At 36.0% G+C, this 22,623-nt stretch overlaps 1 protein-coding gene across 5 annotated transcripts in view; it reads right to left on the bottom strand.

Annotated features, from left to right (window-relative positions):
* Window positions 1-22,623, bottom strand: part of EBAG9 (estrogen receptor binding site associated antigen 9) — a 56,995-nt gene that overhangs the window by 17,300 nt on the left and 17,072 nt on the right. For 2 of the 5 annotated variants that reach the window (XM_074201205.1, XM_074201206.1), the window contains exon 2: window positions 12,497-12,594. In XM_074201205.1, coding sequence (XP_074057306.1) covers window positions 12,497-12,579 — 83 coding nt within the window. In that variant the 5' untranslated portion in view covers window positions 12,580-12,594. Of the gene's footprint in view, window positions 1-10,427; window positions 12,148-12,496; window positions 12,595-15,662; window positions 15,739-21,531; window positions 21,556-22,623 lie in introns of those variants that run through there. The other 3 variants (XM_074201204.1, XM_074201208.1, XM_074201209.1) reach the window with 3 other exon arrangements.

Genomic DNA, 22,623 nt, shown 5'->3' with positions numbered 1-22,623 from the left:
AGTAAAAGCAGAGGAACATTTGGAAAGAGAAATGAGTGATACAAGAAAATCATGAAAAAAAGTCACAGCTAACGTAAAAGGCACAAAAAATACTAAAGAAAACATCTTAAAAATTGAACAGGTCAAATAGTAAAGAGGCACAAAAATACAATGAAGAATGCCTTGAACAGAAGAATTGGTCAAATGTTAAAAGAAATCAAAAAATCACTGAAGAGAACATCATCATTCCTTAAATGTTAGGACTAGGCAAGTGGAAATTAATGTCATGAGACATCAAGAAACAAACAAAATGAAAAGAATAAAAAAACAAAAAATAATGTGAACTATATCTCACTAGAAAAACAAGTGACCAGGAAAATAGATTTAAGAATTACTGAACTATATTGAAAGTCACGATCAAAAATAAAGCCTACACATTTTTCAAGAATTGATCAAGGAAAACTATCCTGATATTCTAGAACCAGAGGGTAAAACAGAAATTGAAAGAATTCACTGATCACCTTCTGAAAGAGATCCCAAAATGAAAATCCACAGGAACATTATAGACAAATTTCAAACCTCCCAGAACAAGGAAAAACACTACTGTAAAAAATACTGAGGGGCGGCTAGGTGGCACAGTGGATAAAGCACTGGCCCTGGAGTCAGGAGTACCTGGGTTCAAATCATTTAACAATTACCTATAGCTGTGTGGCCTTGGGCAAGCCACTTAACCCCAATTGTCTTGCAAAACCCTAAAAAAGAAAAAATACTGAAAAAAAAAAACCCAATTCAAATATCATGGAGCCATAGTCAGAATCACATTAAGGAATATGAAGGTTTGAAATATGATTCTCCAGAAGGCAAAAAAGCTAGGATTACAATCAAGAGTCACCTACCCAGCAAAACTGAGTGGAAAAAATGGATATTCAATGAAATCAAGGAATTCTAAGTATTCATGAAGAAAAGACCAAAGCTGAATAGAAAATTTGATTTTCAAATAACAAGATGCAAAAGAAACATAAAAAGGTAAACAGAAAAGAGAAATTGTCAGGGATTGCATAGGGTTTAACATGGGAAAATGTTCCTAACATGGGAAAATGACATCTTTAACTTCATTTTTATCATTATTAAGGTAGTTAGGAGGAGTATATAATCATACTGTGACTGTATGATTAGCTAAAAAAAATAAAATTAGGGGATGAGAAAGAAGAATGCAATGGGAAAAGGGGAAGTGAGAGGTAGAATGGAATAAGTTAACTAACAAAAAGAGAAGCCTGAAAGCAATTTTTCAGTGGAAGGCAAAATGAGGGAAACGTGGAGTATATAAATCTTATGTAAAACTTGGCTCAAAGACGGAATAATATAACAAATTCAGTGCAGTATAGAAATATATCATGCCATACAGGAAGCAGAAAGGGAAGGGGATAAGAGAAGGGAGAAAAGGGTAGGGAGCTGACAGAAGAGCAGTTTGGGAAAGGTAAAAGTCAGAAGCAAAATACTTTTGAAAAGGGACAGGGAAAAAGAGAGAGAATAGGATAAATGGGGGGGTAGGAAGACAGGAATTATATAGCTGATAATTGTTACTGTTGAAAAAAAATTTTACTGTTAAAGTTATCTTTGTTAAGACTTCATTTCTCCTTCAGGCCAAGATGGCAGAGAGAAGACAGGCACAGTTCTAAAGTCTCCTGATCTTTCCCCATCTATCGTATGAAACAAACCTCTTAAAAGAAATCCGACCCACGAAACCCAGAAAGAAAAGCCAGAAGAAAGAACATCTACCTCAGGATTTGTCTCCCCCAGCAGCACTGGACAAATTCGGGCAGGTGAGTCTGGGCTCAGAGGGAGGATCAACCCGGATCAACCAGATTAGCAGTTGAATTGGAACCAGGAGCCTGAGGGCCCAAGAGCCGGACCTGCTGGATGGATCAGCCTTGGGGCTAGACTGCAGGGGCTTGAGTCAACTAGGGAGCAGAGGCGCTGGTGTTGATGCTGACCCTCTGGAGTTTGCCGACAAGGCTGGGGGAAGAGTTCTGGTGTAAGAGAATAGCAGACACCATCCCTGGGCTCCTCTGGTCTGAGGAACTCTGAGTCTACCCCTCCATTGCTGCTGAGGCCTCTTCCCAGAACAAACAATAGCAGACTAATTCTGCCTCAGGCCCAGGTGTGTGAGCAGAAGAACCAGCCCAACTGAGGAATGACCTCAGGCCAGGGTAAAGCCCACCATTGATTGAAGGCAAAAGAATTCAATAGCTCCAACTCCTCCCTTCAAGCAAAGGGAGACCTCAACAAAAGTCACAGACACTCCAGAGAAAGCAACCAGCACCTCCTACTGGCCAGCCAGAGAAACTGCACTCAGTGAGTAAAGCCTCTAATGATCCCAAGGCCCTGTGAACCAGCCCCCCCCCCCCCACTCAAGGTCTTAGCAAAATGAAGGGTCAGTGGAAAGGTGGATCCATAGAAAAATTCTTGGAAGGGAAAGACCCTAACTCAGAAAGACCTAGAACCTCTGAGGAGAATACGATCCCATCTTCAGCACAGAAAGAATTCCTTGAAGAAATAAGGAAGGAGCTTAAAAATCAACTGGAAAATTTGGGAGAGACAATTAATACCTTGCAACAAGAAAACAAATCCTTAGAAAGTAGAACTGGCCAAATACAAAAGGAGAATAAATCTCTCAGATCCTCAATTGGACAAATACAAAATGATAATAAATCTCTCACATCATCAATTGGAGAAATACAAAAGGAGAATAAATCTCTCAGATCATCAATTGGACAAATACAAAATGAGAATAATTCTCTCAAAACCTCAACTGGTCAAATGGAAAGTTCTTTCAAAAGTAGAATTGGCCAATTGGAAAAGGAGTTGCAAAAGGTTAATGAAGAAAACTCCTCCCCCCAAAAAATAGAATGGACTCTGCAGAAACTAAAGACTCCATGAAACAGCAAGAGTCAGTTAAACAAAATCAAAAATAGAAAAAATATAAGAAAATGTAAAATACATCATAAACAAAACCAATGACCTCGAGAACAGATCAAGGAGGGGGAACCTGAGAATTATAGGACATCCTGAAAACGTTGAAGAGAAAAAAAAGCCTGGATTTAATATTACAGGATCTAGTGATGGAAAACTGCCCTGATATCATGGAAATGGAAGGCAAAGTAGTTATTGAAAGAATACATCAATCCCCACCAGAAAAAGATCCTAAAACGAAAACACCACGTAATTTTGTGGCCAAATTCCAGAACTATCAGATAAAAGAGAAAATCCTGCAAGCGGCAAGAAAGAAACAATTTAAATATCAAGGAGCCACAGTAAGGATCACGTAGGACCTGGCTGCATCAACATTAAGGGATCGAAGGGCCTGAAACGAGATATTTCGAAGAGCAAGGGAGCTTGGAATGCAGCCAAGAATCTACTTTCCCGAAAAGCTGACCCTTCTCTTCCAGGGGAAAAAGATGGACATTTAACAAAATGGAAGAATTTCAAAACTTCCTGATGAAAAGACCAGAGCTAAATAGAAAATCTGTACATCAAACAGGAGGTTAAAGAGACACATGAAAAGGTAAAAAAAAAAGGGGGGGGGGGTAAAAAAGGAAAAAAAAACCTAAAAAACTGCTATCCAGTAAGCTGAAACTGGCTATATCCCAGCATGGGGGAAAAAAGATTCTCATGAATCTTGAGAATTGTAACTCTAACAGAGAGAATATACCTAGCCAGAAATGATGGACATTCATGATCTATCCATGGGACTGCTATCTAAAGGGATGTAACTGGCTTTAACCCCACTTGGGAGAAAGACTCTAATAAGTCTCAAGAATTTTAACTATTAGATAGAATATACTGAACTAGAACTAGAAGTGACAGACACTAAGAATTTTCTATAACTCAGAATGATCTAAAAAACACTATCTCCTTAAAAAGGGGACAGGAAAGAGATGGAAGGAGGGAGGGGATTGAATGGGGGTAAATCTCATTACACTAAGAAGTACAAAAAAACTATAGTAATAGAGGGGAAGAAAGGAGCAGATGAGAAACACCTGAATCTTCTCATCAGACTTGGCTTAAAGTCAACCTACACATACTCAGTTAACTTATAAAACATCTAACATTTCAAGTATCAAAAGGGGGGGAAAGGGGAGAGGGGATGGAGAAAGGGAAGGGGAGTAGGGGGAAAAGGGGAAAGAACAAAAGGATGGGAAGGGAAAAGGGGAAAGGGGAAAGAAAGGGGAGGGGTGATACAGGAGGGTAAATACACTGAAGGGGTGGTATTCAGAAACAAAATACTGGGGAATATGGATAAAGGAGGGGAAGAGGGAAAAATACAAACAGAAAGAAGATAGCACGGAGGGCAATAAATAATTAGTAATCATAACTTTGAATGTGAATGGGATGAACTCTCCCTTGAAACATAAGAGAATAGCAGAGTGGATTAAAAACCAGAATCCTACAATATGCTACTTACAAGAAACTCATTTGAAGCAGAGAGATGCATACAGAGTAAAGGTAAAAGGTTGGAGCAAAATATATTTTGCTTTACCTGAAGTAAAAGCAGGGGTAGCAATCCTTATCTCAGACAAAGAAGCAGCAAAAAATAGATAGCATTAAAAGAGATAAGGAGGGAAACTTTAACCTCCTAAAAGGTACCATAGACAATAAAGTTATTTCAATACTGAATCTATATGCACCCAGTGGGAAAGCACCCAAATTCTTAGAGGAGAAGCTTAAAGAAGAACTATAGGAAGGCATAGACAGCAAAACTCTACTAGTGGGAGACTTCAACCTGCCACTATCAGATCTAGATAAATCGAATCATAAAATAAACAAGAAAGAAGTTAAGGAGGAAATAGACTGTTAGAAAAATTAGATATGGTAGACTTATGGAGGAAACTGAACAGGGATAGAAAGGAATATACCTTTTTTTCTCTGCAGTACATGGAACTTATACAAAAACTGACCATGTACTAGGACATAAAAACCTAACGATCAACTGCAGAAAGGCAGAAATAGTGAACACATCTTTCTCAAATCACAATGCAATAAAAGTCATATGCAATATTGGGCCAAGGAGATATAAACCCAGAAAAAATTGGAAACTGAATAACCTCATTTTAAAAAAATGAGTGGAACAAAAAACAAATTATAGAAAAAATTAACCATTTTATCCTAGATAATGATAATTATGAAACAACATACCAAAATCTATGGGATTCATTCAAAGCAACTCTCAGGGGATATATTATAGCTCTAAATGCTTACATGAATAAATTGGAGAAAGAGAAAATCAATGAACTAAACATGCAACTAAAAACATTAGAGAAAGAACAAATCAAAAATCCCCAAATAAATACAAAATTAGAAATTCTAAAAATTAAAGGAGAAATTAATAAAAGCAAAAGCAAAAAAAACTATTGAATTAATAAATAAAACCAAAAGTTGGTATTATGAAAAAAAGCAATAAAATTGGTAAACCTCTGGTCAATTTGATTAAAAAAAAAAAGAAAGAAAACCAAATTGCTCATATCATAAAAGAAAAAGGTGAATTCACCACCAATGAGGAGGAAATTAAAGTAATAATTCAAAATTATTTTGCCCAACTCTATGCCAATAAATTTGATAATCTAAGTGAAATGGATGAATATTTACAAAAATATAAGTTGCCCAGGTTAAATGAAGAAGAGATTAAATAGCTAAACAACCCCATATCAGAACAAAGAAATTCAACAAGCCATCATTGAAATTCCTAAGGAAAAATCTCCAGGGCCTGATGGATTCACAAGCGAATTCTACCAAACATTTAAGGAACAATTGGTTCCAATTCTATATAAACTCTTTGGAAAAATAGGGAAAGATGGAACCCTGCCTAACTCTTTCTATGAAACCAATATGGTGCTGTTACCTAAACCAGGAAGAGTTAAAACAGAGAAAGAAAATTATAGACCTATTTCCCTGATGAATATAGATGCAAAAATCTTAAATAAAATCTTAGCAAAACGATTACAACAAGTTATCACTAGGATAATACATTATGATCAAGTAGGATTTATTCCAGGAATGCAGGGATGGTTCAATATTAGGAAAACTGTTAGTATGCTCAATTATATCAACAACAAACATATCAGAAATCTTATGATCATATCAATAGATGCTGAAAAAGCTTTTGACAAAATACAGCATCCATTCCTAATAAATACAGTAGAGAGTGTAGGAATAAATGGATTGTTTCTTAAAATAATTAGCAATATCTATCTGAAATGATCAACAAGTATTATATTCAATGGGGAGAGGCTAGAGGCATTCCCAATAAGATCAGGGGTGAAACAAGGATGCCCATTATCACCACTACTATTCAGTATCTTATTAGAAATGTTAGCTTCAGCAATTAGAGAAGAAAAAGAAATTGAAGGAATAAGAATTAGGAAGGAAAAGACAAAGCTCCCACTCTTTGAAGATGACATGATGGCCAACCTAGAGAATCCCAAGAAATCATCCAAAAAACTACTGGAAATAATTAGCAATTTTAGCAAAGTTGCAGGTTATAAAATAAACCCTCATAAATCCTCAACTTTTCTATATATGTCTAGCAAGATACAGCAGGAAGAGCTACAAAGAGAAATCCCATTCAAAGTAACCTCAGACAATATAAAATACTTGGGAGTCTATTTGCCAAGACAGACTCAGAAACTTTTTTGAAAATAATTATAAAACACTTCTCACACAAATCAAATCATATTTAAATAACTGGACAAATATCAACTGCTCATGGATAATAAAAATGACAATTCTACCAAAACTAAACTATCTGGTTAGTGCCCTACCAATCAAAATTCCAAAAAATTACTTTAATGAGTTAGAAAAAATAGTAAGTAAATTCATATGGAGAAATAAAAAGTCAAGAATTGCCAGGAGCTGGGCAGCTAGGTGGCATAGTGGATAAAGCACTGGCCTTGGAGTCAGGAGTACCTGGGTTCAAATCCGGTCTCAGACACTTAATAATTACCTAGCTGTGTGGCCTTGGGCAAGCCACTTAACCCCATCTGCCTTGCAAAAACCTAAATAAAAAAAAAAAAGAATTGCCAGGAACTTAATGAAAAAAAGTGCCAAAGAAGGTGGCTTAGCCCTACCTGATCTAAAATTATATTATCAAGCATCAGTCATCAAAACTCTTTGGTACTGGCTAAGAAATAGAGTGGTGGACCAGTGGAATAGACTAGGTGTAAAAACAGATGATTATAGTAATCTGCTCTTTGATAAACGCTATAGCCATTGGGATAAAAACTCCCTCTTTGATAAAAACTGCTGGGATAATTGCAAGTTAGTATGAAAGAAACGTAGATTAGACCAACACCTAACACCCTTTACCAAGATAAGATCCAAATGGTTACAGGACACAGACATAAAAAACAATACTATAAGCAAATTAGAAGATTAAGGACTAGTTTACCTGTCAGATCTATGGAAAGGGGAACAGTTTATGACTAATGAAGAGTTGGAGAACATCACCAAAACCCAATTAGATGATTTGATTACATTAAATTAAAAAGCTTTTGCACAGATAAAACCACTGTAACCAAGATCAAAAGAAATGTAGTAAATTGGGAAACAATCTTTACAACTAATGATTCTGACAAAGGACTCATTTCTAAAATATACAGAGAACTGAGTCATATTTTTACAACAAAAAGCCATTCCCCAATTGACAAATGGTCAAAGGATATGCAAAGGCAATTTACAGATGAGAAGATCAAAGTAATCCATAGACATATGAAAAAAATGCTCTAAATCATTCATTATTAGAGAAATGCAAATTAAAGCTTCTCTGAGGTACCACCTCACACCTCTCAGATTGGCCAATACAACCAGAAAGGATAATGATCATTGTTGGAAAGGTTGTGGGAAATCTGGGACACTATTACACTGTCAGTGGAGCTGTGAACTCATCCAACCCTTCTGGAGAGCTATTTGGAACTACGCCCAAAGGGCAACAAAAATGTGCATACCCTTTGACCCAGCAATACCACTACTGGGTCTACATCCTGAAGAGATGAGGAAAAAGGGTAAAAACATCACTTGTACAAAAATATTTATAGCAGCCCTGTTTGTGGTGGCAAAGAATTGGAAATCCAGTAAATGTCCTTCAGTTGGGGAATAGCTTAGCAAACTGTGGTATATGTATGTCATGGAACACTACTGTTCTATTAGAAACCAAGAGGGACGGGATTTCAGGGAAGCCTGAAGGGATTTGCATGAACTGATGCTGAGTGAGATGAGCAGAACCAGAAAAACACTGTACACCCTAACAGCAACATGGGAGTGATGATCAACCTTGAAGGACTCACTCATTCCATCAGTGCAACAATCGGGAACAATTTTGGGCTGTCTGCAAAGGAGAGTGCCATCTGTATCCAGATAAGGAGCTGTGGAGTTTGAACAAAGTTCAAGGACTATTCCCTTTAATTTAGAAAAATTGTCTGATCTTATTACCTCTTAGACTTCTTGTCTCTTCTTTAAGGATATGATTTCTCTCTCATCACACCCAATTTGGATCAAGGTACAACATGGAAACAAAGTAAAGACTGACAGATTGCTTTCTGTGGGGGGGTGGTGTGGGGGAAGGGAAGTAAGATGGGGGAAAAATTGTAAAACTCAAATAATATCTTTAATAAAAATAAATTAAAAAAAACTTCATTTCTCAAACATATAAGAAATGGAATCAAATTTACAGAAATAAGAACCATACATACTTCAGCTGATAAATAGTCAAAGGACATGAATAGAAGTTTTCAGACAAAGTAATAAAAGTTATCTATAGGCAAATTAAAAAAATGCTCAAAATCAATCAAGAAAAACGCAAATTAAAAACAACCCAGAGCTACTACTTTACACCTGTCAGAATCATGTGACTGGTTCATGTCCTTTGTTATCCAAAAAGATCAAAATGATATCACCATGTATGAGAAAAATTACAGTTGTGTCTGTTTGAACAGAAGAATAATAAGGAATGCTCTGCCACATGGACATAAATAGTCCATGTGAACACCTAGTATGGGCACTCTAAACTTAGTATGTCATGTTTCCTTTAAATTGTTTCAATTCTGCCTTCCTCATAAAGTGCAGCACCTCTCTGATGAGGGCATGCCATGCTGGGTGGTCCCGTCCCATGCTGGACAATCAATGCTAAAGTTCTGACCCCTTGGTTAGTGCTTGCCCTGTGTGAGTTCTCCAGAAAAATAGGTTTTTGGCAACAGTTGCACTCTCTGTAGTAATATTGGAATGCTGGGCAGTTTAGTTCAAGAAAGGACCTCAGTTTCCAGTATCTTCTCCTGCAAGGTAATCTTCAGGGTCTTCCTGAGATAATTTAATGGAAGCGATTCAGTTTCTTGACATGGAACAGGTAGACTGTCCAGGTTTCGCAGGCACATAGCAATGAAATCAGCACAACGACTCTGTAGACCTTCACTCAGTCTAATACCTTCTTCTCTCCCACACTTTCCTTTGGAGCCTCCCAAATACTGACCTAGCTCTAGCAATGGAGTAACAATCTCATTGTCAATGTGTCCCTCCCTGGAAAGGACACTGCCAAAGTAACTGAACTTGTCCACCGAACTCAAAACTTCTCCACTTATTGTAATCAAATAGTTCCACATATGGATGGTGTTGTGCTGGCTGATAGAGCACCTGTATTTTCCTAGTGTTAATCATTAGACCAAAATTAACACAAGTAGCAGAGAATCGAGCCAATCTTTGATGCATCTCAGCTTCAGATTGTGCACTGAATGCACAATCACCTGCAAACAGAAGATCATGTAACAACACTCCCTCCACTTTGGTCTTGGCTTGAAGAAATCTGCCATCAGTGTGGCTGAAAACATCATGCTAAAAAGTATGAGGGCAAGGACACATCCTTGTTTGACTCCACTGGTGACTGGGAAGTCTCGAGGGCATTGTCCACTATCCAGAAGTGGGCATGCACACCATCATGGAACTGATGTACAATAACTGATGATCTTCAAGCAACCAAATTTTGACATCATTTTCCATAAACCTTCATGACTGACAGTATCAAAAGCCTTGGTCAGATCTACATATGTTGCATACAGACCTCCATTCTGTGCCTGGCATTTTTCCTGGAGCTGTTGGGCAGCAAACACCAAATCAACTATTCTCCCTTTAGTGAAAACATACCAGCTTCTCAGGAAGGTAACCATCTTCCAAGTGAAGAATCAGCCTATTGAGAAGGACTTTGGCAAGTATCATACCAGCAATGACTAAAAGAGAAATATCTCTGTGACTGGCACAGAACAATCCTCTTTACCCTTACAGAGAGGGACAAGGCATTCCTGAATTCTTGGGGGATAACTCTTCATGCAATCGGGTGGATTCATTATCAAATGAATATAATCTGGAAAATTTCAGTCAGTTTATGGATAAACAATGGACCCCCCTACCTTGTAGATCTCAGCTGGAATAGAATCAGCACCAGGTGCTTTGTCACTTGAAAGAAGTCTAATGGCATTCAAAATCTCTTCTTCAGTTGGAACTTCAGCTATGGATTGATTGAATTCAATTTGAGATAAACAGTCAGTGGCTTCTGCATTGATTGATGATGGTCTGTTCAGAACACTAAGGAGGTGTTCAGCCCATCTCTCTAGGATCATGTCCCTATCGTTAATCAATCGTGGATCCATCAGCATTGAGTAGTTGAGATGCATGATAGGTCTTTGGTCCATAAATAGCCTTCAGGGCAACATAAAAAGTATTTTGGTTTATTACTATCTGCATAAAATTGAATTTCATCTGCCTTCCTACTGAGCCAAGAATCCTGTATCTCTCTAAAGCTTCGATTGTACTTTACTTTTGATGGAATTAAATGATGCCTTCTTAGAAATGGATGAACTATCCTGCTGATAAACCCTGTGGAGTTCTTGTTTTTCATTAAGCAGGAAAATGGCAAATGTAGGAGGCATGTGGGAAGACTAAAAACACTAATGTACTATTGGTACATAATACCATTTCAACCATTCTGGAGAGCAATTAGGAACTATGTCCAAAGGGTATGTATACCATCTGACCTAACAAGACCTCTACTAGTTAGGTCTATATTCCAAAGAAATTTAAAAACAAAAAGGAAAAGAACATATGTGTACAGAAATATTTATAGTATCTCTTTTAGTGATGGCAAACAACTGGAAATTGAGGGGATGTCCATCAATTGGGAAATGGCTGAACAAATTGCTGCATGTTAACATGTTGGAATACTATTTTGCTTTAAGAAATAATGAGCAGGATGCTCTCAGAAAACATGGAAAGATATATATTCACTGCTACAAAGTAAAATGAGCAGAACCAAGAAGTTATTATATCCAGTAACAGCAATAGTGTATATTTATCTAGATGACCCACAAAGAATAACTTAGTTATTCTCCAGCATTACAATGATCCAGGACAATCCTTTAGGGCTTATGATGAAAGATACTGAGAAAGTTAGTAGCACCTGAATGCAGATCAAAGGTCTTGGATATTTTTAGTCTGTGTTTTATTTCACAGAATGACTTACATGGAAATGTCTTTTGCATGACTACAGATGTATAAACTGTATCAAAGTGCTTGCCTTCTCAATGAGAAAGGGGAGGGGAAAGAGAGAATTCAAACTCAAAATTTGAAAAAAAATTAAAATTGTTTTTACATATAATTGGGGAAAAAATTAAATATGAAGACTTTTTTAAAGGAATTGTAAGAATATTTAGTGACCTCTTTTTTTTTTCCTTTCCTTGAGGAGGAAATGTTTTTTCATTTGATAATAAATCCACCCAACTGCATTCCAAACATTTCCCCTTCTCTCCCTTGAATGAGATTCCCTTTAATTCCTAAATTTTACAGAAACCTATGATTGCCTAGGTACTCTAAGAAGGCCAAAAAGTTATAAAAACCCAATCTATACCTTAAGAATCTGAAATTATTACCAGAACAAGCAGTTTCCTTAAAGTGTGAATAAATTTCTTTTCCTTTCAGTTTGATTATTTATTCTATCTGACCACCAGTGTTCAGGACTGGTGGATGAGATTGTCCATTGGGTTTTCAAAGAACGCAGGCTAAGAAATTAGTTGAAACAAAAAAAGCTTATTGTCCTTGTCTCTAAAATTAAATTAAAATTATTTAAAAAGCATATCTAAGGAACATAGATGCTTTTCATAAGGAAAGAAATAATAGAAAGATAGAGAAAAAATAATTGAACATATTATATTCTATCTACTCTGTAGTCTGACATTTAAGAAGTTCTTCTAGTAGAAGACATTCTTATTTTTTTAGTAAGCACACCAAAGAGAAAGTAAAATTCTAGGAAACTAGTATCATCTTGAAAAAAAATCACATGTTTTAAAGATTTGCATGTCAAGTGAACATTAATAAGATATTTAGCACCATCATAATTTGACTGGACAACAAATACTAAAACCACTATTATTCAATCACATAAGGAGCAGAATAGTTGAAATAAGATAATTAAACTTTGATTTACCTGCATATTAACCTCTTAATGAATGAGAGTACTGTAGCTAGGCAGGTACAAACTTTAAATAACCGGAACTGTGTGATAGCCATGATGGCAAGCAGAACCTGTCAAAAAATAAACACAATAAAAATGCATCAAGGAGATGTCATAAGCCACACAACCTGAAAATGTTAAGATTTAATAAAAGGAACAATTCTGACAGAATAAATCCAACATTTTAAAACTTTTCCCTGGTAATCAGAAATATAGCAAGGTAAATTTTGAAAGCAAATCCTTTGTCAAAAGATCATCTAGATGACTTGAGAACCTATACAAAATAGTATGAAAGACTTATTTTTGGTGAATTAAGTTGCTTAATTAGAATTATTTATGATTGCAATTTATGTAAAATATAAAAATGAGCCATATAAACAAAACTTGAGATAGCAGAAAACAAGAAAACAAATTTTATTCATGCATTGGTTTCTTCATTCTCAAAGAAGAATTTAATTTAAGCGAGGGAAGGTTGAATAAAGTCACCAGTCTCACTCTTTCCTACCGAGCCACCTGGGTTCAGGACAAGATATAAATCAGGACAAATGGAGATGGCTCCAGATGCAATAGAAAGAATGTATAATTCCAGGAAAAGGACACTGAAAGGGTACTCTGGAAATAATCTCTTTGAGATGAGGGAGCATTAAATTTACCAGGTGTTCTAAAGAGAGAAGACTTTAGGATTTAGGAAAAGTACTTAAAAGGACAGCAAGGTATCAAGAGGTGGAAGATATGTATTCTATTAAGTCCTATTAGCTTCAATATTTCATTATTCAGAAGAAGTAAGTGATGGTCCTAAGAAAAGATAATCTGAGAGGAAAATAAGGTCTTTCAGAATTGGAGATTATTTTATAATCAAGGAATAGTTTCAAGAATGAAAAAAATTTGCATCTTTAGAAAACTGATCTCACTGGATCAAAGGAAAGTTATGCCATAAGGAGGGTAAGAAAAAGTTGTTGACATAGCTATGTGAAAATTCAATAGAAAATTATATCTTTAACATTAGCAGAGAATAAGATAAATAATTTAAACAAGGGGTGGCTAGGTGGTGTAGTGGATAAAGCACTGGCCCTGGAGTTCAAATCTGGTCTCAGACACTTAATAATTACCTAGCTGTGTGGCCTTGGGCAAGCCACTTAACCCCATTTGCCTTGCAAAAACCTATAAATAAATAAATAGATAGATAGATAGATAGATAGATAGATAAATAAATGAATGAATAAGTTGAACAAGATTGTGTAGGATGGGAAAGGTCAATGGATGACTAGCCATTAATGTGTATATATCTGTGTATGTGTATATATCTATATATATATGTATATACACACACACACACATATATATATACATATATATACATAGATTTATATATTTCTATGTGTATATACTTGATATATCCAGTAAGATAAAATCTAATTTTATAAAGACAAATTTAAAAACTCAATTAAGGGGGGGGGGCAGCTAGGTGGTGCAGTAGATAGAGCACCAGCCCTGGAGTCAGGAGTACCTGAGTTCAAATCTGGCCTTAGACACTTAATTAAGAATGTATGTGAAAGTCCCTTTAAAACTAAAACAATATAAAATGGTATTTTTATTATTGCTTCTAGTACCTATCAAGATAATAAAGATATTGCTTTGGACAACAACATAGAACAATACAGATCACCTAAGGTATAAACATTGAAGAGATAAAGTTTTAGATCCTGTAAAGTGAAAAAATAAAGTGTTGATCTTGAAGTAAATCTTCCTAAAGATGTAATTTTAAAATGAAATAAATATTTAGTGGTCTAGCACATATCCTATAGCTAGACCTCTATCTTTCTCTATCAATCAACAAGCATTTATTAAGGAACTATTATGTTTAACCTACAATTTCTTACTATCATCTAATGAAAGTGGCCTGAAAATTAGGTGCAATTCAACAAGGGGCAGTTAGGTAGCACAGTGCCTATAGCACATTCATGAATTCAGATCTGTCCTCAGACACTATCTGAGTGACCTTGCACAAGTCACTTAACCTCAGTTTGTATCAGTTTCCTCATGTGTAAAATGAGGATATTAAAGTCTTTCTACTTCACAGGGTTGTTATAAGGATCAAAATGGTTGTTCCAGAGAAGAGCCAATTGTTTAAGCATCTAAACACTATTTGTTAAAAAAAATTTTAAATAAAATTCTTACTGAAATGTAATAGCAAATTTATATTAAACACATTTTGTAATGATTCATGATACTCATAATGACCAATTACCATGCTGTACTGTAATGTTTTAGAATATAGAATTGCCCAGTAAATAAAGGTGTAGCCAGAAGCCTTCAAAGCAACCCTCTACCTGCAAGCCTGACTCAATCCTGTCCTTGGTTCCCTCCTTCAAAGAATTTTCTGTCAACAACTTATTCCCAGGTACTTCACCCACCTCAATAATCTTAAAGTCTCTGGTAAATAAATGAAAAGTACCTATCTTCACCACAGAAAATCTGGAGGATTCTACTCTAAAAGATCTTAAACTAGTTTATAACAGATTTACTGAATGTCACTTAATGAAGTGACTCCATTCACCCTCAAGCAAGAATAGCCTTAGCAGATGCGGATTCTTTTCCCCTTGTTTCAGAAACGAAAAGATGGTCCAATTTTGATCAGGAAAGCCTGAACCCCTCCAAATATCTGTCAATCACATGAATGGAAAAAATTTTTTCTTTCTCTATTGAATGGTATATATCTTCTAAAAAGACTATTCCACAAATGGTCAATTATCTAATCTAATCTAATCTAAACTTTGAACAATATGACCCACTAACAAGAAAGTGGCATGTATTCTACAGTACATTCATTTTGTAATCATAGAGATCTTGTCTCCCCTTTAAAACTACAAGCTACTAGAAAGCAGGAACTATAAATTCATCTCCAGAGTGCCTAGATTACAAATAGATATTTGTCAAATGAAGAACCTGAAGAAAAGGAGAAGAGCCCCAAAAGACAAAGAAAGCATCAAAGAGAAAGTTTTAAGGAAAGTTTTTGAACTAAAGGCAACCTTAATAGAAAAATTTCTAGACTCTGAAGCCAGGAGTTCTGAATTTTATATCAGCTTTTCTATTCACATAGTTGTATGACTGTAATAAAATCAGAGAATAGAAAAAATACCAGATCTAGTGGGGGTCTAGGGATGTCATCTAAATCTAAGTCTTGACTTCTTCAAGCCATAGTTTCCTCATCTATTAAAAAAAATAAAGAATAAAGGAAAAAATACAGGACTAGATTAATTCAAGAGTAATTTTACAGAATTTGTTTTTTTTGTACAAACTTCTGATGACAAAAAAAAGTATCTCTCCATTTTTCACATATAGAACACAAAATTGCTAACAAGACCCCTTGTGCTAATGGCTTAAAACTGCACTAAAACTTTTGGGATATCCTCTATATAAAAGATGTCTTTTTGCAAAATGAATTACTAAATCAAAGTAGTCTTCTAAATTAAAATATTTTTTCACCTTAGTAAACTTTTCATCCTTTTTTTTAATAGCAATATCCTGTAATTTTTCAAACATATTAAACTACTGTGTTGTAAGAGTAACAGACTAAAAATCCTAAGAATTGGGCCCAAATTATGGCTCTGACATTTGCTAGTTATATGACTTTGGGCATGTCATTTCTCTGGGTCCAGATTTCTCAGGAATAAAAGAAGGGAACTAAATTAGACAAATTTCAGTATAAAGTCCTTTTCCAAATTATGAATAATAATTTTATATTCCATTATTTCTTTATAAGTATCCATCTTAACCTCATTTGACTTCAGGACATTAAAGTTTCATTCTTATGAAATATATGTTAGCAGGGAGATTTGCTACAATGTTATTAGATGCTTGCAAGTCTCAAAATTTTAGCCCTGAACATACATATACTCCTATAATCCTGAATATATAATTATTACAGAACATTAGGTTATTGATCATTTAATCATACAATGCCAGACTTTTCCCCCTTTAAAAAAAAAATCATAACCCCTCCTATGACAATTTTCCACAAAGAAGTCTTTCCAAAATCTGAATGTAAGGATAATTTTAAATGGAATACATATTAACCTTTAAGTCAAAAGCTTTGCTTTTTTGTAATAAAATGCTCAAATTTTAATAGCTCTTTTAAAAACCCAAACTTGAATTAAAGCATCACTGAGGTACCACCTCACACCTCTCAGACTGGCCAATATGACCAGAAAGGACAATGATCAATGTTGGAAGGGATGTGGGGAACCTTGGACACTAATACATTGTTGGTGCAGCTGTGAACTCATCCAACCTTGCTGGAGAGCAATTTGGAATTATGCCCAAGAGGCAACAAAAATGTGCATACCCTTTGATTCAGCAATACCACTACTAGATCTATACCCTGAAGAGATTATGAAAAAGGGTAAAAACACCACTTGTACAAAAATATTCGTAGCAGCCCTGTTTGTGGTGGCAAAGAATTGGAAATTAAGTGAATATCCTTCAAATGGGAAATGGCTTAACAAACTGTGGTATATGTATGTGATAGAACACTACTGCTGTATTAGAAACCAAGAGGGATAGGAATTCAGAGAAGCCTGGAGGTATTTGCATGAACTGATGCTGAGTGAGATGAGCAGAACCAGAAGAACATCGTATACCCTAACAGCAACATGGGGGTGACGGTTAACCTTAATGAACTTGCTCATTCCAAAAGTGCAACAATCAGGCACAATTTGGGGGTATCTGTGATGGAGAATGACATCTGTTATCCAGAGAAAGAATTGTGGAGTTTGCACAAAGACCAAAGACTATTACCTTTAATTTATCTCTAGTGGGTTTTTTTTAGGATTTTTGCAAGGCAAATGGGGTTAAGTGGCTTGTCCAAGGCCACACAGCTAGGTAATTATTAAGCGTCTGAGGCCGGATTTGAACTCAGGTACTCCTGACTCCCAAGGCCGGTGCTCTATCCACTGCGCCACCTAGCCACCCCCTATTACCTTTAATTTTAAAAAAAATTTTTATCATGTAATTTTGCTATCTCTTAAGGACATGATATCTTCCTTAAGGATATGATTTCTCTCTTATCACATTTAACTTAGATCAATATATATCACGAAAACAATGTAAAGACTAACAGACTGCCTTCTGGGGGTAGGGGGAGGGAAGCAAGTTTAGGGGAAATACTGTAAAATTCAAAATAAAATCTTTCTTAAAAAAAACAAAACCAAACTTATAAATAAGAGCCAAGGCTTAAAATGTCAGATAAAACAATTCTAAATGTTACTGTTAAATAAAACAGCAAATCAATATAACAATGGTCTTTAACAATATTCCCAGTTTGATAAATTTAAGAAAATATTTATTTCAAAATAGCCACAAAGATGGGGATAGCCAAAAAAATGTGCCTAAATTGTGCCTAAGAAACAAGAATAATTCAACCAATAAGGATTGTGATATGTTGTTGAGAAGAAAGACTTGCAAAAACAACTACCTCCTTTCAAGCATTAAAAATACAATTGGTTCTGGGGCGGCTAGGTGGCGTAGTGGATAGAGCACCGGCCTTGGGAGTCAGGAGTACCTGGGTTCAAATCCAGTCTCAGACGCTTAATAATTACCTAGCTGTGTGGCCTTGGGCAAGCCACTTAACCCCATTTGCCTTGCCAAAAACCTAAAAAAAAAAATACAATTGGTTCAAAAAAATGCAATTGTTCCCAATTAATGCAATTCCATAAACAAGTATGTATATGAGTTGTGGGAATAATTAAAAATCAATATCTCAGACAAAGGGAGGGAGAAGGGAAAAAGCATTTTTATACTGTTTGTTATGTTCCAAGAACTGTGCTAAATGCTTTTCGTTTTACAAATATTATCTCATTTGATATTCACAGTAACCCTGCAAAGTAGGTGTTATTTCCATTTTGTAGTTGAAGAAACTAAGACAGAATTTGTCCAGGGTCATACAGCTAGTATGTATCAGAGACCAAATTTGAACTTGGGTCTTCCTGACTCCAGATCCTTTTTCCTGATAACAGCTGTCTTTTTCTTTTGAAAAGAACAGTCCCTAAAGCTGAAGGCCTTAAATCTTTTGACTAGAAGCACCTTAAACTCATTATTATATTATCCTGACATATTCTATTCACCGGGCTTTGAAAGCTTCCACCAAGCTCTCTAAGAGACAAATGAAAGTGAGAGAATGTTCTCTGTTGATTTCAATTCCTCTACAGACTTGCATGGTCAGTTTTTCTTGTTATTAAAAACATCCCTTTAATTACATTACCCCAAAGTTACCATCCATATCTCTGATCCCCTTCACAACAAAAATTCTCTAGAGTCTAGTCTAGTCCATTTTTACCTCTACACCATTCTTTTTCATCATTTGTAATATGGCTTCCTTTTCCACAATGCTCTTAAAAGTTATACTCAGAGAGGCTTCAAGATTATGAATAACTTCTTTGTTGTTAAAATAGTTGGGTTTTTTTCTTCTGTCTTTATCTTTTTATCTTCTTTATCTCTCTGCAGTATTTCATAGTGCAGAACAACTGCCCTCATTACTGGCGTTCCTTCTTCTCTAAGTCAGAAGTGACAAATTCCAGATCCAGGTTAAAAATTTAATTGGGAAAGGTTTAACAAAATAAAACCATATAACATAACAGATAATATTAATGCTTTTTTAAAGACAATCTGCAGCCTATTTGACATCAGTGCTCTAGATTTAGTTTTTATTCCCTCATCTTCCTTTGCATTCCTTTGATTCAAGATATCAACTCTTTAAGGATAGATTACAGGCAAATGTAATCTTCACCCCAACTTCTATTCCTAGAGCTTTAGTTCATTATCACTAAGGTCCTACTGCACAGCTGCACCTGAATGTTCTGCTAGTAGCTCCACATATCCAAATTGAACCCAGTGACTCATTGATTTAGATCTAGGAAGGATATTAGAAGTTTTATCAAGATCAACCCAATCAAAGTACAAATGAGAAAATTGAGATTCAGAAAATTATATGTGCAGGATAACACAGCTATTTGTAAGTTTTCCTTACAAAGTTCTCAAGCCTAGATTACTCACACCATCCAGCTCCTTCATTCATATTTACATGATGCTGAAAGGGAGCTGGAGGAAATTATGAAGCCACATTGACTAGGCTCACAAATTTTTGTTCTCTAATCTCAGTTGCAACCTCACAACAGTAAACCCTCCCCTATTCCCTCTTCCAGACTTCCCTATTACTGTAAAAGGTATCACCATTCTTCCAGCCAACCAAGTTTGAAACCAAAATTGTTTGACTCAACCAAATACCAAGTCTTGTTAATTTAACCTCTACAATATTCCTTTCTCCTACTTAGCTCTGCTTGACTTGCCACAACCATCTTTGCCCAGGTCCCCAGCATACTAAACTATATATAAAAATTTCCTAAGTGGTCTTGCTGCCTCAAGACTTTCCTCCCTCCAATACATCTTCCACCCCCTAAGCAATATCCTAAGGCATAGATCTGGTCAAGTCATTCTCATTAACAATATATTATAGCAGTTTTCTATTATCTCTAGTTATTACCTCAAATACAGTCTCTTCTATTTGCCCTTTAAAGTCCTTTACAAACTACTTGGGTCCAACCCCACTTTTCTAAGTTTCTTATATTAATTCCCTTCATGCCCTCTTGGCAGCTAAGTGACTCAATGGAAGGAGAGCTGGGCTTGAAGTCAGTAAGACCTGAGTCCAATTATTCCACACTTATTAGTTGTGTGATGCTGAGCAAGTCATTTAATCTTTCTATGCCTCAACCTATGGGAGAAGGGAATTACAAACCACTCTGATATCTTGTCAAGAAAATCCATGAACATCATTGGCATGCTTAGGAGTCCACAGGGTCATTAGTAATCTAACACTATTAAACAATGAGCCCAATTACAGCATGACTAAACTATCCTCCTGTTTGTTCCCTATAGAGAACATTCTCTCATTTCCATTTGTCTCTTGGAATTCCTTGTCTCTTTAAAAATTCAAATAAAACACTTTATATGAGGCCTTTCCAGATTCTGTTCCAGCTGCTAATTCCTCACACACACACCCCCCAAAAAAACCTATGTTATATTTCCTATGTTCTTCTAAGTGTATATACTGAATATCTAGGTAGCCACTAAAGTTCAGGGCCTGCTAAACTTTTGTTTGGCCATTCCCAGGGCCTTGGTCATTAGGAAGTGCTTGATAATGGTGGTTGATTAATTGCCTATTTAGTTTATTTCCTTTTCAAAAATCCTTCACACTAAAAAGCTAAGTAATTTTCTTAGCACACTTCTCTAAGCATCTGGAATAAAACCTACTTTTTCCTGATTTCTCATTCTTAATCCCTTTTATGAATTCTATGTTCTAACCAAACTAGACTACTATAGAGCCCAATGATTCAATCAAATCAATCATGTTCTGGAACCTGTTTTTGTTTCTCCTTCAAGGCTAAACTCAAGAATCATCCTGATCCATAGAGTCTTCCTTGACATTCCCTCCTCTCTCCCTCCATCTTAAATTACCATCCTCAGATTTTTCTACCACTGTTAATTGAACTTTTCATTTGCATTGAATTACTTGAGTATATTTCACATTCCCTATTAAATTGTACATTTCCAAAAAGCAGAGCCCTTTTAAATCTTTGTTTTCTTATGACCTAGCTCAATGACTTGAACATTGTAAGCCATTAATAATCTGAACTGAATAATGTAGTACTGCTGCAATTTTGTTGGCGATCAAGAGCCACCAGAATGTCATGTTCTTCAGTCTTTCAAATCAATTTTCTTGAGCCAACTTGAGCATTATTAATTGAAATGTTTTGTTTCAACAATAATCACTTTCCAGCAAAGACTTCAAGTACAAGCTGTCTAAATAGCAAGATTAGGACTAAACTGATCTTCAGAATTATGGAACAGTTCTACCAACAATGAATTAGTGGTCCTGACTTTCCCATGATATCTCCAACAATAAGTTTTTCAAATCTTTTCAGTCAACTAAGTAATTTTATTAAGAGCACACTTACCATGAGCCAGAAATTCTGGTAAGATTTAGAGCTATAAAGATAGAAAACAAATTAAATATTAGGAATTTTGAACAAGTTTTCATCACATAACTATTGGAAGTGTGCTGTTTTGTTTTTTTAAGTTAATCATATAAGATTCCCAAAACGAAGCATTTCATTTTTTGTACCTGAATAGTCAGCACCCCTCACAGTGCCTGGCACACAACAGACAATCAATATTTGACACATCTCTTGGGATCACTTGTCCAGTGAGGGGGTGAGGAGCTCATTTACCTTCATAGGTAGGGGTCAATTTCCTGTTGCATTTTTATCAGAGGAGCTAACTGGCCCTCCCCTCCCCAGGCAAGACACACTTTTCTTTCCTAGAGATAGTCTTCCACGATTCTTAACCATATACAATTGTTCGTTCTTGATGCATTTTAGAGGTATTTCTATCCTAAGCTAAGAACACACAGGGCTATGATTTAGTGTCTGGGTATTATTATGTTTCCAATATATTCAGTGGTTAAAAATTTATTACAACACTCCTTATAGATCTTCCCCATGCTTTTTTCCCCTCTTTGTGGCCCTGAAATATTTTCTTAGTTGATCTCTTGCCGCTTCTCTCTTCTCTATCTCTGTTACTACTCAGAATATCTTCACTTTAAGATTTTACACACAATGGTCCTGGAGTCAGGAGTACCTGGGTTCAAATCCAGTCTCAGGCACTTAATAATTACCTAGCTGTGTAGCCTTGGGCAAGCCACTTAACCCCAGTGCCTTGAAAAAAAAAAAGATTTTACAAACAACAACATATACAAACACCACAGGAAAGATCTGTTTCACCAGGACAGGGACTGGAAAAAAGCTATGAGCACAGCCACAATCACAGCTTCACTGCAGCACAGTCGGGCTGAGTCCCTAGATCCCTGGGGGCATGTGGGTCTGTGGCAGAGGGGGACATTTCCAGACCTCCTGACCAAGGGATCACTGGGAACAGATGGAAAGCATGGTGAGAGAACTCTGTCGCACCAGAGTGTGAAGCGAACACCTGCCTCAGAGCAACCCTGCACTGAGAACCTACAGCAGAAATCAGGAAAGCCAGCCTGCCCC

The sequence above is a fragment of the Macrotis lagotis genome, chromosome X (assembly GCF_037893015.1).
Source record: "Macrotis lagotis isolate mMagLag1 chromosome X, bilby.v1.9.chrom.fasta, whole genome shotgun sequence".
NCBI classification, from domain to species: Eukaryota; Metazoa; Chordata; class Mammalia; order Peramelemorphia; family Peramelidae; genus Macrotis; species Macrotis lagotis.
This window is presented reverse-complemented; position numbering and strand designations above follow the sequence as displayed.